Source organism: Dreissena polymorpha, chromosome 9, assembly GCF_020536995.1.
Source record: "Dreissena polymorpha isolate Duluth1 chromosome 9, UMN_Dpol_1.0, whole genome shotgun sequence".
Classification (NCBI taxonomy): Eukaryota; Metazoa; Mollusca; class Bivalvia; order Myida; family Dreissenidae; genus Dreissena; species Dreissena polymorpha.
In genome coordinates, this window is record NC_068363.1 from 72,870,630 (window position 1) to 72,888,528 (window position 17,899).

Below are 17,899 nucleotides of genomic sequence, written 5' to 3' on the forward strand. Positions count from 1 at the left end.
AAACACAATGCTCCCTCCTGCGCTTTGAAGCCACACGGCAGCTATTTAAGAAACAAGGTTATATTTTAAATGCAAAGGTCACAGTGACCTTGACCTTTGACCTAGTGACCTCAAACCATGTTTGATTGTAGATCTCGAAGAGATGCATGCACATGTGAAGTTTAAAGAACATAGACCTAAGAGTTTTCATTTTATGAGCAAGGTTAGAGTTTTGGGACAGACAGACAGGCCAAAAACAATATACCCCCTGATCATCGAATGATCAGGGGGCATAAAAACACACAGAAAGAATGACTTTTAATGTAATTTTATTTACTATTGTACAGGGAATTAGCCATAGCATGGCATACTAGTGTGTACATAATACTTAAACATAACTCGCATGACACAAGTGTGTGTATTTAATGAAAACAGTTATTCAATCCACAAAAACATACATAAATTCATAATTCCCAAATTATAAAAGCCCAATGACCCAAAAACAATAGTAAAACTATATAGTGCATATTAATGCTATTATATAAAAGTAAAATCAATATTGGAACACGGGCAAGAACATAAACCTATTTGATCCAATAATTTAGCTCACTAAAAAGTCACATCTTTTACGAAAATGGAAAATATCTACAGAAGTTACCTGTACATTTTAATCAGTTTTGAACAATAATCACAACTTAACATATGTTTTCCAATACATCCAATTTGAGATAAAACAAATTAATGTGCTTTTGTAGACAAAATAGTGTAGACAAATGCGAGAAACATTAAAGTCCAATAACATGGAAATCAGTGCCTATACATATTATGGGGCTACATGTTTAAACGTGTAAAAACGTGATACCTAACTTTGTACAAATGTGTATTAAAACTTCATTTAGAAGGTTTTAAATCCTCCTTAAGTAGCACATAATAACAATTGTGATAATTAACCCCAAAAATAGGAATGGAAATAGGACCTCCAATGAACATGCATACTTGCATACATTAGCCATTCAAATACATGCATCTTGATTGAACGATTTCTTGTTTTGACTTGGTTTAATATTTAACCATTTAGCTCTCTAACCTCTGCTTTGATGTAAATTTGGAGACTTAACGTGTATAATACATTTCGTATTAAACTTGGTACATTATTTTTCGATAGAACAAATTCTGAGGCCTTTATATTGAAAGAATATATCAACACAAAAGCCTAAAATGAATAACCTATTTTAATAATATTTTCCCGTAACTGGTAGAATCTGCTAATTATGTTAAGAAAAAATCAATAAAATAATGAAACTACATGTATGCATGAAAATGCTTAATGATTGGATATTGATAATATGAACATGTATTAATTCCCATAAACATCTTTTGAAGATACATGTAAAAGATATTTCATAAATGGGTGACATGAATTCCCTATCTTATATCAAACTGATAAACATTTAGAATGACCCTTGAAAACGACGCAGAATACTTAAGAATTGTTAATATGAAAAGACACAGAATTCTAGAGACACATTTAGCATGTGAATACTACTTTATTCAAGTGCATGTCTGGAAATGATAGTGCTGTAAATTGATACAAGTAAAGCCATTTGCTTTCATAAATTGCCATATGATTAAATTAAATATATAATTAAATGTACATTTTTTAATATTAACAAAAAATAAAGCATTCCAAGTGTTGGAATATTATCACAGATTTTCAACAATGTCAAAATAATTAAACACTGACAAACCTGAACAAAGCACCATAATTATTGAAAATACATTCTTATAGATATTATAATTTTTTTTAATTGTTCTTACATAATTAATTCTAACATATGTTGATGTAATGCCGAGACTGTTTTGTTTCATACAGATCATCATTATACGTAAGATTATGGCAGTTTGTCTGCTAAAAACGTTAGAACTGGACAAGTGGACAATATTTCAGTCAAGTAATTCAGTGTTTTCTTGTTTTGACACAACATAAATCAAGTATATCACAAAGCACTCATATAACGTCGAACTTTAAATAAATCTTTATTTCGTATATTTTTAGTTATGACAAATGATTTAGAACTCTGTATTAAAATATACAAAGCAAAACATAACATTATAATCTATTTCAAAGGTCAAAAACAAATATATAACATAAAATACGCACAGAAAAAAAATGTGTAAAATGGTCAATGGACAGATAATTCAAAATTGAAAGAGGCCATTTTGTTCATCTACTTAAATCTATTGAATGGACAATATTTTAACATGTAATTGCAACAAAAATGTTGTCTTTACATAATAAAAAATGCACAATCTCTCCTTTTCCTATTTTCTTGTTTCACTACACCTGGCCAACAGCCGAAAGCCATGAAGATAATATTAAAGAATAACGATAATTTACATATTTTTTGGAGCAAGTTTTGATTTGTTTGCTAGTGCAGTTGGATTGTTCAGCATTTAAAACAGTATTTCAGATACACTTTTTCTGTCTTAGCTGATTTACCAGAAAAAGTGTACATACTTATGCCAGTAGCTGAAAACAGCCCTACTTGAATCAGAGATAGGGGGAAAATGGCTGTAGAAAGGGTTTCATGACCTACAACAATTATATGGCCTGGCTGATAAAAGCTTTGAAATAATAATGGAAATTATAAGAATCCAATTCAAATAGATTAAAATGCCTCAATAGGAAATTACAGCTTTCACATTGTCAGCCTCATTATCTATTTGTTTTATCAAGGGCCGCAACTCATAGAGTACTAGAGTACACATCTCGAGAACGTGAAAAGGGCCCTTACACCACCCTTTCTACTTTTTGCATGTGTGAAATTGACCTCAGAGAACGGATAAGATAAACAACAGGTTTAACACGGAGACAAAATATAATGATTGAGCTTACAATTAATGCTTTTAGTGTAAACATTTTACAGTTAGCAAATGGACGGTTATAAGCTTACTTTAAGAAGTAATTACTATTTGACACATTCTGGCACACACGGAAAGGAAATGAAATGAAATATACATTACTGTAAACATTTATGTCCTTTATTTCTGGTGCCATCATACACCAAACACCATAAATTATGCTATCTCCAAAATGAGATAACTAAGGATATACATGTATATGATACTTTTTGTTCTTGTATGGTTTGGCTTACAAAGGTTAATGTCTTAAAGATGAGATAGTTAATCTGCACGCATACTTCAGTTATAAAATATTGAATTAAGAAGGAGTAAAAACACTTGTTAAATGTGTGGAAATATTGAATTCATCTAGTCATCTTGTGAACTATTGTCTTCTCTATCAAATGTCACAAACATTTAACACCAGTTATACGCTAAATAATGCGTTTTAGATCTCTCTTTTTTGTAAAAATATTTACATATACAGCTTGATAATAACTTCAGTGACAATAAATTGAACAAAACTAAAACATTCTATTTCATCTTAAAATATAATACATGTTGAATCTAAACATATGTATATTGTAAATGATTATTTATTCCAAAACCATCATTTGGTTTTCCGACTACTTGCAATGTATTTCCTTTTACCAGATAAATCAACTGTGCCTATTTCAGACACAGTTTGAATAAAGGTAAAATATTTTTCACCATGATTAAAGCACATAAAATCACAGGCTTCTGCATTAATATCTTTATGATTTGTACATACAAAAATATGAGTAAAATTATCTATGAATGTTGAAGAACAAGTATTTACAATTGTCATATATTTTTCATCAAAAGTCATGGACAACATTTCACAAAAACACAAATGCATTTAGGGAACAGATTTCATACATACAGTACTATTTAAATGTGATTTACTCAAATAAATATATGTGACATACTTGCACCAAAATTTGGTAAGGTCAACATTGAATGTTATAGGGAAATAGCTATTCATGACATGGTGCATGTTAAAATTTCTATTCAACAGAGTTTTCTTATAATTGGATGTGTAAACACAAGGTGAAGAATGATTGTTCTTGATGAAATACTTCAGGTGATGAGAAAACAGCTATCATGACTTCAAATACCTGAAAATTAAAACAAACACTATGAAAGTTTTATGAATAAAATTCCAAAAGATTAAAGTTGCATTTTATCTAATATATTATTTCAGTATGTATAAGCCTGCTTTTCATAAAAGAAGTGCTCTAATACATATTTTTATGATAAAATTAATATATTCTCTGATATATCAACATATTGTCTATAATGTCTCTAGACATGTTATGAGGTGTACATTAAGAATATTTGTTTTTGTTAAAAGCAGAACTCTTTCAAACAAAATTAAATATAGGCAGAAAGTCACCCCAGATTAGCCTGTGCAGACTGCACGATACTGAACGCTATGTACATGTTAGCTACCTACACACAAAATATCAGTAAAATATCTCCATCCAAACTAATGAGCAGAAAATGTTTTATTTTTTATAGAAAACAGTGACCTTGACCTGACAAGCCCCCAAGACAGTCCCAAGCTAAATCTAATGCAGCTACATTTATCCATAGTTTCAACAAGATTGCTCAATGCAAACTTAAGTTATTGACTGGAAAGCACCTGTTTTCTGATTTTCTATATTTAGTTACAGTAACCATGAACTTGACCTGACTGGCTTAAATGGGATCCCAAGCTAGCTCTTCGTGGAAGCTATCAGTACACAGAACATCGGTGCCATGTCTCAATCCAAACTAAAGATTTAAGCTGAAGTTATTTTTCTACTTTATCCATCTTGGCCTGACATACCCCAAATACACTCCCAAGCTAGGTCCCCATGCAAGCTCCAAATATAACCAAAGTTTCATTAAGATTGGTCAATGTGAATTGAAGTTATCAACCAGAAACCACTTGTTTTACTCTGTATCCCCACCTGCCATACTCAATCTTATAACCAGGATATTCAAATCTTATTAACCCTTTGCATGCTGGGACATTTGACGTCTGCAAATATGTCGTCTGCTGAAGTTTTAAAATTAGCAATTTTTTTTTTCCAAGAATACTATCAGAATAGCAAACAGTTTGGATCCTGATGAGACACTACGTTCTGTGGCGTCTCATCTGGATCCAAACTGTTTGCAGTGGCCTTCAAAATTCGGTTCCAGCACTGAAAGAGTTAACAATAGAACAACACAATGTCCTAAGTCCTTACTTGGCGGCCCAGTCAGTCCTTCCTGCAGGGGCACCCCCTACTGGTTGTCGATACCCCGCAGAGTTCTTGTTGAGAGCGATGGGGGCCGGTTGGGCGCGCTTCCAGCTCACATTAGAGTAGTCTGCTGGGAAGAGATGTTGAAGAGTAATAACATACGACTTGTAACAACTTACTTGATTTTTTTTAATGAAGTCACAACTTCTTTCCTAATCCAATTACCTATTGCAGTTAACATCTGACGCAATTAATTGTATTGTTTGAAAAATTAATGCATTTTTAAAAGACAAATCATAGTTTTTATTTGTATGTTCTCTTGTTTGTAAACCACTATCAATCATTTTTACAAAGTATGTCTACAAGATTATACAACATGGATAGTAAAATAACACAAATATTAAGAGAAATTAGTAACCACATTTTAAATTCACTTTCAGATAAAATTATGTTTTAAATTGCTTTTACTAGTAAAACTGGAAGCTCTGCTGAATTTTAGCTCATTATTCTTGAAAGATTTTACAGACTTTTGTTAATGACAATTATCAAAGCCTACACTATAAATGTCACACTTCAAATTAATTTGTGTTTATTCCACATCTTTTTACACTTAACGATTATTTTTAACTTCATTATTGAGTACTTCTTCCTCAATATATTTTTAAAGACCTATTGTAAACTGTTACTAATTCTTCAATGAAGTTCACTTACTGTTTGGTTTATTACTCGATAAGAATGAAGGGACATATGATGGTGACCCTGTGCTCCCGACCATGCTTGGGTTGCCACGCCCTATATTCATACCACTGCCCTTGTTGAGGGAGGGGCTTCCCCAGTTTGCCCCACCCAGGGGCCCAGGGACACCTGACTCCTTCTGAGAACTGCTTTTTGGGTTTATACCTGCAATAGATTCACTTTGATTGATCTTCGGTTTAAACATGCATGAGATTAAAAAAAAGTTACACAAACAATGTATACCAACTGCTTCTTAATTATATTCCCAGGGGTGTTAAATTCCTTTGGCCTGCCCACCATAGAGCAATGCTTTTGGGCGATCTTGATTCTTCTTAATGATAGTCAGAACGGAAAAAGCATTCTCCAAATTTCCCAATGTAAAAAGTTTAATCCATGCAGTCTGGTCAAAAGCTACCCTGTCCACTAATGACACCCGGTAACCTTTAGTGATTTAAAGCTAAGCGTAGCTCCAAACCAGACTGTTGGTTGGCCGGTATGGAGCTACAATGTTTGCATTGACAAGACCCATTTTTCGCTTGTTGCAGCACAAATGACATGTTCAACATCTCTTCTATTGATACAACTTTTATCCATAAGCAGCCAATTTGGAACATGTAAATGATCATTTTTGTATCCAAGTCATTGTCAGGTTAATTCAAATTATACTTGAACATGTAATAAATATATTAAAGTTTTGCCTGAAGTTATATAGTAGCATTTCATTCAACTTGTATTCTGATAATTTTATAGAATTAAATACAACATAAGGGAGATTCAGAATGAGCAGATCAGAGGAAAGACTAACTTTTAAGAAAATTATAATTTATGACAATTAAGAAGAAAAATAAAAGACAATGCTTTAAAAGACATTGTTCATACATAACACTGAAATTTTGTGAAATTCTGTGAAAAAAAACCTAACTCTGCAACAAGAATAGCTAAACTATTTGACTGACCAATGCCAATTCTACAATCAGTCAATCACTAACATCTTCCATTACCAAAGGCAGACTTTTCTAACTCAATTCTCTGTCTCAGAACCATACAGTTTTGAATGCAATTTCAAAGGGTTTCAAAGGGTTTTTAATGACAACATCAATGTTTGTAAGTAAAATGTGACATCCAAAAAATGTGAAATTTATGTTCTTTAAGCTTTAAAATTGAAGGGCCACTTTTTGTGAATTATTAAGCATGCATTTACCAACAAACCATACAAAAATTGATGTGCTCCGTGTTATATTTCCAAGTCATGCAACCTTGCCCAACCATTGAACAAGTGCTTGATTTACCATGAGTCCAGATATCAAACTCATTGGGTCTCTGTCGCCCATTCAGAGTTATGAATGCTCGCGATTGCTTGTTATTATCATTGACACCGCCAGCGATACCTGAGATGCACAGGAGAAAAATGGAAGATGGAATTTTAACTTGATAGGCTTTAATGGGATATTGGTGTCTATTTTTTTTATGACTTTTTTCATGTATGAGGGACTGTTAGTGCTAAATCTCTTCAAGAACTACACTTGAATGTCAGTGTGTTTTTCTTTTACACTAACTGGCTACTAATCAACTTTTTTTCATCACTTTCATTTGTAATACCTGAACAAGTTTTCTTATGATTGCTTGATTATTGGACATTTAATATTAACCCATTTTTTTTTTTTTTGTTTTTTTACCTTAGTCACATTAGATTAAATATAAATTTTCAATGGTTGTTAGGGTGAAAATTAATGTAATCAAAAAAACCTAGGAACTATGCTCGTGTCATCAAGGGATCATATGAGCTGTGTCATGCAAAAATGGGTCTTATGCCATATACCGCCAGGGAAGCTCCAGACATGAAACCTTGCATGGCCTTAAAGCAGACAGGGTAGCTCCTGACCAGACTAGGTACAGGCGCAGGTTGTTTCCAAGCTGTGCTGGCCGCATATGGCAAAAGACCCATTTTGCTTTACATGGGTTCATATGATTTACTAATTGTATTCTAGTGATGTGTAATCTATAAAATTTCCCAAATCCTGAAGTAACTGCAGACATTTTCAAGTTGATCATTTTGGTAAAAATACTATGTAGGGGTGTTGAAAGTCATATACATAAATACAATGATTCAGATTTATATAATGTTTCCTTAAATACATTTGTAGCTAATAATGCACACAGAAAGTGTTTCTCTAGAACCACACGCAGGAGACATGGTGAGAATCTTACCAGGAAGGTATCTGGCCTTAGACATATAGTGCTGTTTAGCCGAAGACTCGCGAGATCGACCAGACGGTACCCTCTGATTCCCCTTTGAAGACTTCTTACCTAATATACTCCTAGATTAAATAAGAAATAGGTAAATTATGATTACTGAATGATAATTTAGAATCCCAACATGATATTCAAAATTTTGGCTTGGAACAAGTTAACATACAAATGTTTGAATTGGATATGACAGTTTTATTATAATTAAAACAAAACAAATTTCACTTACATACACTTTAATACTTGTGCTTCAGATATCTTAAAAAAACTAACATATTTGTGTATAAAATCTGAGCACCTGTTACTCTGCAAAACCAACAGTTTTTGACACAAACTTAGCACTTCATATAAACATCAATACATCCCTTGTTTAATTGCACAATTCTAAATGAAAGCCATCTAGCGTCTTTACAATGCCTGAATTTACACTTGCAATCAATAAATTTATGTGGTATAAGATCAAGACTAACGACATTTAATGTTCTTCTCCATATAATTGGGAATTAGATAAAACAGAAAAATCATCAAACAACATTTCAACATACCAAAAATATCTTTACTTACGACAAGAAATCATCCTCATCGTCATTGAACATGTTTTCTTTCTTTTCATTCTGGCCGCCTATACTTGGCAAAGGCTTGGCGGGCGAGGCTTTCTGTTTCCTAGGAACACCGAAATCCTGATCATCAAAATCGTCCCATGTATCTGACACTCCCCCTCCCCAGCGTTTCCTCGCACTCTGCTTCTTTGTGACAGATAACTGGAAGCCATCCTAAAAGGACAAAGACAGACTTTTTCTTATTGTTCCTGGTTAATTGACATTTAAAATGTTGATTAATACTTCAGCTGGATTTAAAATGCAATAATGTCAAAACATTACTCTTATCTAAAGTAGGAGTAATGGTTGAACATGAACACACTTTCTTCTCAGCATTTTACTATGTTATTTTTAATTTGAGCTGACAATGACAGCTTTCTGTCATGTAAATTTGAAAGTCTACAAAAAAAATGTACTATGACATTGCTGTGTTGTTTGAGTTTAACTTTTTGTTTATCATCTTTAACAGAATGCTATTTGCAAATACATATTTATTATTCTATGGTTTTAAAATATATCATATATAGACCTATGAAAACACAGTAACTTGTCAATGTTTCTATGATGGTTGTTTACAGTCCAATCTGACTTAGCCACCACCTCCCAACACCTTAGAATCACAGTCAGCTGAATATAACGGCCAATAGCCAGTGTATTTGACTCTCAAAGCCATTTTTCACCTGTGTATAGCAGTCATGTGTCATTTGTTTCAAAAACTTCTGATTGAGCTATTTGAAAGGGAGATCTTCAAACTATGCTTTTGCCTTCAAAAAGGCGTCATTCTTCTATAGAGCCTGCACTCACATCCAAGTCTTGATTGGCTGGCTTCTGACTGTAGTTAGGCACAACAGGCTGTTGCACGTTGGGTACGGTGGGTTTCTCGTGGAACATTCGCCCCACACTGGGTTGCTGCGGTGACGCTACACTTGGTTTCTCGGGCGATTGTCGATAGGCCGGCTGGGCCGGTGTGGTGTTCTGGACTGGAGGTCGTGATGGGGCCGGCTGGGTTGTCCCGAGATTCTGACCAACTTGGAAGTATGAATACCGCAAACACTGGAATGTTAATTTATCATATTCTCAATACGAAGAACATTTGAAGTGCAGGTCATTAATGTTTCTTTCTAGGCCATGCGTTAATCCATTTTGTGAAGATATCAACTTAAAATTAATTTCCAACTGTATTAAGTATATATAAAAGATAACAGGTTTTATTTTTAAAAAACTCTACTTATTATTAAACAAGAGCACCGCATTACAGGTGCCAACACTCGGCTGCGGATGCAGTTTTGAATAAATGAAAGCTTGTCAGATTATTATTTTTTATTATTTTTTTTTAGAGGTGACCTTGACCTTTGACCTTGTGATCCAAAAATGGGTGTGGCATGTAGAACTCATCAAAGTGCATCTACATATGAAGTTTCAAAGTTGTAGGTGGAAGCACTTTGATTTTAGAGCCAATGTTAAGGTTTCATCATGGCGGACAGCGGACGAAAACAATCGAGCTAAAAATTCAGAAATGAATAGTACCTGTGGGATATTGACAACCTTTTTTTTTTTTTTTTTTTTTTTTTTTAGAGGTCAAGCTCCAAGAGATACACATGCATGCCAAATATATAAAGTGGTTATGTTCAATATTGAATAATTTTCTCCCTTTTTAAAGCTTCTTACTTCCCTTAAATCTGTATTTTTTACCGTAGACCGTAAAGGATGACCTTGACCTTTTACCACAATGTGTTTGTCAGAAACACAATGCCGCCTACTTCGCCGCTTTGATTTATTTAACAACAAGGGACAAAATTGTCACAAAACCAGGTTTTCATTGTGAAAAAAAATCTGATTAAGGGAGACAACTCAAACTGAACTTTTGAAATGAACAAACAAAATTAACCCCCTTTGTAAGTTTGTTTCAAAATAAATTTATTTTAAGTTGTGGTGACCTTGACATTGGAGATATTGACGTGATTCTTTCGTGCGACACACCGTCCCATGATGGTGAACAAATGTGGCAAATAATTGTAAAATCTCACAATGAATGACATAGTTATGGCCCAGACAAGCTCATTTATTGCCAATTTTGACCTTTGAACTCAAAGTGTGACCTTGACCTTGGAGATATAGACGTAATTATTTCGCGCGACACACTGTCCAATGATGGTGAACAAATGTGCCAAATGATTTTAAAATATGACAATGAACGACATAGTTATGGCCCGGACAAGCTTGTTCCGCCCGCCCGCCAGCCCGCCAGCCAGCCAGCCCGCCCGCATTCGCCAATCTAATAACCAGTTTTTTCCTACGGAAAACCTGGTTAAAAATATATACGTGGGCAGGTCAGATAACTATGTCAATTTAAAGCTTATTACTTCCCTTTACTTTGTTTTTTGCACCCTAGTCCTTGAAGGATGATGTTCACCTTGAAATTTTACCACTCAAAATGTGCAGCTCCATGAGATAAACATGCATGCCAAATATCAAGGTGCTATCTTCAATATTTAAAAAGTTATGGCCAATGTTAAGGTTTTAGCACAACGCCTACGGCGGATGCCGGACGACGAGCTGGCTATGACAATATTTCGGTTTTTCCAAGCAAACAGCCTCGATAAAAATACCTTTGATATTGCTGATATATACATTATCTGGATAGTATTCGGATATCAAAAATATATATCAGGATACTACTAAATATGCTATCTGTTGATATCCCTACCAAAAACTTAAGTAAACGAAAATGAAAAGTAAATGAAAAACAGTATCTTTATGTTGCCAAAACTTTGCTCATAATATCATTATAATTATTGTCTTAACCCTAGTTATATCAATTTATTACATAATATTTTATTTTTCCTGTGTTTTAATATCGTATCCTGTATTGTTTTATTGCTTAAGTTTCTTACAGCATTTTTATTTATATCACACATTTATAGATTATTAATCCTTTAATTAATGCTGCATAAAAGTATCAATCACTCTTATTTTTATCAATTGTATGTATATTTATATGTTTTGTACAACACCATTGAATATGATTATATAAATAGGTCTTTCATCAAATTAGCAAGTTTCAAGTTTCAAGTTTAAGTATTAAACTAGGCCTTTTCCCACGACCTACAGAACCAGCAGTTGGAGGTACCTGACTGGATGTGGGTCTCTTCTGTGGGTTCCAGTGCATCATGTCCTTCATGAGCTGTATGGCCTCGTTACTGGCATTGGGGATCAGTGACTTCAGGTTCTGAGGAACACATTGGGGCCAACGGAAGTTCATTGCGGTTGCTAGGCGATAGCCCTCGTCCCAGTCCTCCTGTGCATATCAAGGGCATGACTGATGTTAGGGGTTGAAAGGTAGAGAACAAGCAAGCATTGTGCTTTGTAAATAGCCATGCAAGTAAATATGAGCAAAGTCATGCAAAAATGGGTCTTATGGAAACAAATTCTTCAATAACGAGTAATAAATGTTCTTTGAATGAAAACAATAATCACACCTTTTCTAATTGGCGCTGATTGATGTAAGATTTTGTCAATTTTGACATGATTGTTATTCAATAACACTCATCTGAAATCGGTTTCGCTTCAAACACTCAGCAACCATCATTAATGACTGCTTACCTGTTTACTATCACTTTATGACAATTTAGGAGTTCATTGTCATGTGATAAGACATATAAATTATAAAACATAGGCTAATTACCAAGGCATGTTCTGTTGTTGTTTTTTCCCAAAACCAGAAATCCATAAGTTTATGTGTCCATAAAATTGTCTTTTTTTTACAACCAAAGTATATGCCAACGCAAATAAATAATTTTATAGCAATTAGTGACAATACACTATAATTTACATTTATCTTTAGACATTAATCACTACAATTTTATCTAAAAGCCTTATGAGATCCAAAATTAGATAACTTGTAGGCTACCTTTACCAACCATTTGTACCAAACCTCGGTCATGGATAAACATCAAGCCGTGTTTGTGCTGCCATGACCATATTTATGTTTTTCTAGACAAAAAGATGGCATGACCGATGAACCTCAATTAATGATTTGAGGATGGAAAATGTTCTTCCCAAGGGGTAGACCAGCAATCTAGCGCAAGTCATGTGACAGTTACATACCTGCTTGGGGGTACCAAGGACTGTGCACACTTTAAATATTTCATCTATCTCTGAACTGCCTGGGAACAGCGGACGTAATGTGTACATTTCTGCCATTATACACCCCACTGCCCATATGTCTATTGGACTGTTGTAATTTGTTGACCGTAATAAAACTTCTGGAGCCCTATACCTGAAATATTAAACACAGATGTCAGTCACACTCTAAAAAAATACATTTAGATGTTTAACTCGTTTTTTTTTTATTCAATCCCTCCCACAACTGTCAACAATATCATGATTATAAAAATACTCAAAAAGACTTTCTTCCTTCTGAATTTTTTCAGGAAAAAAAGGCAAAGCTACAACAACAGTGGAACATAAAAACTTCATTTTTTTGTCATTCAAAGACACAATTTGAATACATGTAGCTTCGTAATAGTTCATTTGGAAGAAGCAGTTAACTTTACATTTCATTAAGGTAATGGTCATTGAGGTTAATAAGAAGTTGAAATCATTATCTCACAACTGAAAATATGACATACTCGTCAGCTTGGTCTGTACCCCAAGATAAACTCTTTTCCACTTAGATACGTATTTTTACGCGTTTGTAGTCCCATAGACAGTTATATTTAATTATTGATCTTTCTTATTAGATTAAAGTTTTAATGGCTTCGATTCCAACCATTAAATACTGAAGAGCAGCAGACAGCTTAAAACCTGAACAGACTGCGAGTTACTCTCGGCTGTTCTGGTTTTATGCAGTTTGCACATAGGGATTTTCACTTTGCTTCTGAGAGAGAAAAGGTTAATGGGATTTTACAAAACAAGCACATTCTGAAACAAGTATATTTATTTTTCCGAGAACAAGGCTGAAATTGTTGAGAGAAGAGCAGCATTACCATCTTGTAGAGACATAGTCTGTGTAAGGTGGCCGAGATCGTATTTCTCGTGCCAGACCGAAATCTGCAATCTTGACACAGTCTGGCCCTGAACACAACAAGTTTTCAGGTTTCAGGTCACGATGAAAGAAACCTTCAAGAAAAAATTAAGATGAAGATAATTTTCTAATAACTAACTAGATTATGATGGAAAATGCAGCAGAAAAGTAGAGAAATGAAGGTGTAAATATGTTTATGAATGGTAAATTAAAGTCACATGTATACCAGATTTTTTGTAATTATATATATTTCACAATCTGCGTTATTTTTAAGTGATGTTTGCAAAAACTCAAAAGAACAAAGTGTTCTTTTATTAGCATTTTACATTACTGTTGTTTTACTATACAAACTGATTTGGGATTTCCGTGTTCATTTGAAATAGTTTAATAATAAAACAATACTGTTAATGAGTGTGGGTAAAAAACACCATTAAATGAACAGCACCATGCCAAAATAGGTCTTATGCCATATGCGCAGGCTTGTCAGGACCTCCCTGTCCGCTATAAACTCATGCAAGGTTTCGTGGTCTTATTAGCAGAAAGTGAAGCTTTTGAACAGACTTGGTAATTGTGCAGGCTGGTTTGGGGCTACACTGTACCATGGCTGCATATGGTATATAAGTGGTAATTGTGCAGGCTGGTTTGGGGCTACCATGGCTGCATATGGCATATAAGACCCATCGTCATGTATTTGTTCAAAAAGGTATATAGCAGGAAAGAATAGAATTGTATAATAAATATGGACACATGTAAAGCCAATACAAACTTTATGTAAGATAAGCAGAGTGTTGAATTGTTATTTGCATTTGTAAGGTATAATAACAAAGTAGTGATTTACTTCCTTTTAATAATGACTACACCCAACTTAACTGAATGCTCTATTTGTTTACAATAAATCAACATAATCATATTACAACTTATACCATAATTGTACATGATTTATACGATAATTGATTCCAAAGTAAAGATAATGTCAACTTTTTGGCAAAATGCCTTTTCACTCAATGGGCATGATCAATACATTCCTCAATGATCCCTGGGCTTTGAAGAAAGAACAGCCAGCTCAATAATACTGATACAACAATCACACAGGAGTTTAAGGTATTGCACAGTTTCTTGAGTTTAATTATCAATTAAGAGTAGTTGCAATAGTTCAACTCTCAGCTTTATAGCCCAATGGGCTGCTGAGAGTTGCAATGCGCTCCCTCTTGTCCATGGGTGCAAAATGTATCAACAATGCAAGGGTTAAGGAACACGGTACCATTAAAGCAAGAAATAATTGTTTTTTATTGACTTAGTTTTTCTTTCGTACGCTGTATCCGCCATATTGGAAAATTGACCCAATATTGGTTAGGTCGCAGTACACCAATATTTTGCACGTTAGGTGTGTTGGAGCCTATTAAAGTCGATAACGATGTGGTATTCCATACAGAATACACTGATTTAAATTTAAACATAAACATGTCAGCGCGAAAAGTGTGTTGAAACATCGTCGTGTTTTTATAGGGTGCATGCAAAGGATAACATCCGTAGGTTGCCATTCAGGTAAATTTAACATGTTTATAAAGTTTATTCATTATTTTCCTCAATTTGTCTCGAACGATGTCTGTTTAGTTATGCGCACAAAATCTGTGCGCAGATTTGCTCTTGTCTTTATGAACGAGTGAATATGGACTCCCAGAGCCGCCATAACAAAAATTATCAAAGGCTTTGGGAGTCTATTTATATGGACTACAATTAAGAGATGGTACAGGTGCAGCAACTAACAAGGGACAAAATTGTCACAAAACCAGGTTTTCATTGTGAAAAAAAATCTGATAAAGGGAAAAAACTCAAACTGAACTTTTTAAATGAACAAACAAAATTAACCCCCTTTGTAATTTTTTTTTTTTTTTAAATCTATTTTTAGTCGTGGCGACCTTGACATTGGAGATATTGATGTGATTCTTTCGTGCGACACACCGTCCCATGATGGTGAACAAATGTGCCAAATGATTTTAAAATCTCACAATGAATGACATAGTTATGGCCAGGACAAGCTCATTTATGGCCATTTTTGACCTTTGAACTCAAAGTGTGACCTTGACCTTGGAGATATCGACGTAATTATTTCGCGCGACACACTGTCCAATGATGGTGAACAAATGTGCCAAATGATTTTAAAATCTGACAATGAACGACATAGTTATGGCCCGGACAAGCTTGTTCCGCCCGCCCGCCCGCCAGCCAGCCAGCCCGCCAGCCCGCCCGCATTCGCCAATCTAATAACCAGTTTTTTCCTTCGGAAAACCTGGTTAAAAAGTTCTTTATGGAGACTGTATATAAAGATTTTGAAATACCTTTGATAGTGGGTCAAAACAAACAATTTCAAATGATATGAGAAAAAGACCATACAATGTATTTGGCGTGTTTCACATACTTTCTACTTGAAGCATTTTTAATGTCAACACTATGAGACAATCTCAGTGAGTTTTTTTTAAGGCGTATATATGATGAAAATACACCATTGGTTAGCAAATATGCTCATACTTTTTTAATAAACAGTAACCTTACGTAACCTGTTTTCTTTAATTTAAAATTGTATCAAATATTCATACGTAATCAGGTGAAAGTCAAAGTTCAAACATTCTACCTAATAATTACTGAGCATAAACTTTTGAAGCAAAATAACAAATTTGACAATAATAACTTAAAGAATATACCATTATCTGGTTTTAATAACTGTTAACATATCAGCTGCGCTCTGAGAAAACTGGGTTTATACATGTAGCATGTTTGTTAAGTGTCTCCAAGGTTAGCCTAAGCAGACTGCACAGGCTTATCGGAGACAACAATTGACATGCATGCATTAAGCCTGGTTTTGCCAGAGCAAGGCTCATTTAGTTCCATAAAACCACAACCTTGATGAGGTTATGAAACAAAAGTCATGTGGACACAATAATAACTAGGTTATTGTTCAAATGCGGGTACATGTTAAAACCAACAACTGCAATATCTTATTAACATGTTTTTTTATCTTTTACTTTAAGATGTGTTGAATTACAACGTTTTCATAAGTTCATTGAATTTTAATTGACATGAGCTTAAACTACAAACATTTGTGTGATAAAAAATACTTCTTCCAAGTTTCAATGATCAACAATGGAATACATGACTGTATATGTGACCGACTCATTGGACCCAAGGTATTGATTAAAAATTAAGCTTTTGAAGAACAGAGACACAAAGCAGCACCCAAAAACACTCATTACTACAGTGTCTGGCAACACCACTCATTTAACCCTTTGCTTGCTGGGAAATTTGTGGTCTGCTAAAATGTCGTCTGCTGAATTTCTAAATTAACATTTTCTTCTATATTTTTTCAAAGAATACTATCAGAATAGCAAAAAGTTTGGATCCTGAGGAGACGCCACATTTTGTGGCATCTCATCTGGATCCAGACCGTTTGCAAAGGCCTTCAAAATTCGGTTCCAGCACTGGAAGAGTAAAAAAAAAAACACATCATGGACAGTCAATAGGAGGTCATCAGGTCATCAGGTATTAGGCTTGTATTTATACTTTTATTTCTCTTATCCTTTTTATAAGCATATACATTTTATGAACTTCACTGTCAATATAACACTTGTAAAGCATTTATTTTCCATTGTTACTTTTAATCTTTATTAATTCAACTGGAATAATTCCTCTATTCTTTGGAGGTGATCCAATAATAGCATTATTTATTACAAAAATGAATAGAACGGCAGATTGACACAATTCAGAGCTAGACTAAATTAAAATTATCTTTCCCACACTAACAGATATATCAAGTTAACAATAAGTTCGCATAATTTTAAACTGGTAGCCTAATGAAATTTACTTCTGAATATTGTGCTCAATACAATCACAATTGATGTTATATAGTACCATGTAACCTGCAACACAAAGAACTGGATGACTAGGTGTGTTTTAAAAGTCAACAAGTTCAATATTTGATAACTTGGAAAGTCTGACTTGATCTTCAGACAAGGCATGAAGAAAAACAACCATAAAAGCTCTTTTTTTTATCTTAACTTGTAAAAGAACAAGGGAAAACAACATTTGAGTTTTGGAGGTAATTTTTCAGATTAGTAAATTTGACAAATTAACACAGCTTAACACATATTTGTAAGTGTCATGATATA

General features: G+C 34.0%; 1 protein-coding gene across 2 annotated transcripts in view; it reads right to left on the reverse strand.

Annotated features, from left to right (window-relative positions):
- Positions 1–291: 291 nt before the first annotated feature.
- Positions 292–17,899, reverse strand: part of LOC127844407 (serine/threonine-protein kinase ICK-like) — a 29,905-nt gene continuing 12,297 nt past the window's right edge. The window contains exons 6-14 of one of the 2 annotated variants that reach the window (XM_052374564.1): positions 13,699–13,831; positions 12,818–12,989; positions 11,841–12,008; positions 9,515–9,763; positions 8,676–8,884; positions 8,073–8,182; positions 5,841–6,029; positions 5,136–5,256; positions 292–4,019 (exon numbers count right to left, since the gene is read on the reverse strand). In XM_052374564.1, coding sequence (XP_052230524.1) covers positions 4,004–4,019; positions 5,136–5,256; positions 5,841–6,029; positions 8,073–8,182; positions 8,676–8,884; positions 9,515–9,763; positions 11,841–12,008; positions 12,818–12,989; positions 13,699–13,831 — 1,367 coding nt within the window. In that variant the 3' untranslated portion in view covers positions 292–4,003. Of the gene's footprint in view, positions 4,020–5,135; positions 5,260–5,840; positions 6,030–8,072; positions 8,183–8,675; positions 8,885–9,514; positions 9,764–11,840; positions 12,009–12,817; positions 12,990–13,698; positions 13,832–17,899 lie in introns of both variants that reach the window. The other variant, XM_052374563.1, reaches the window with a different exon arrangement.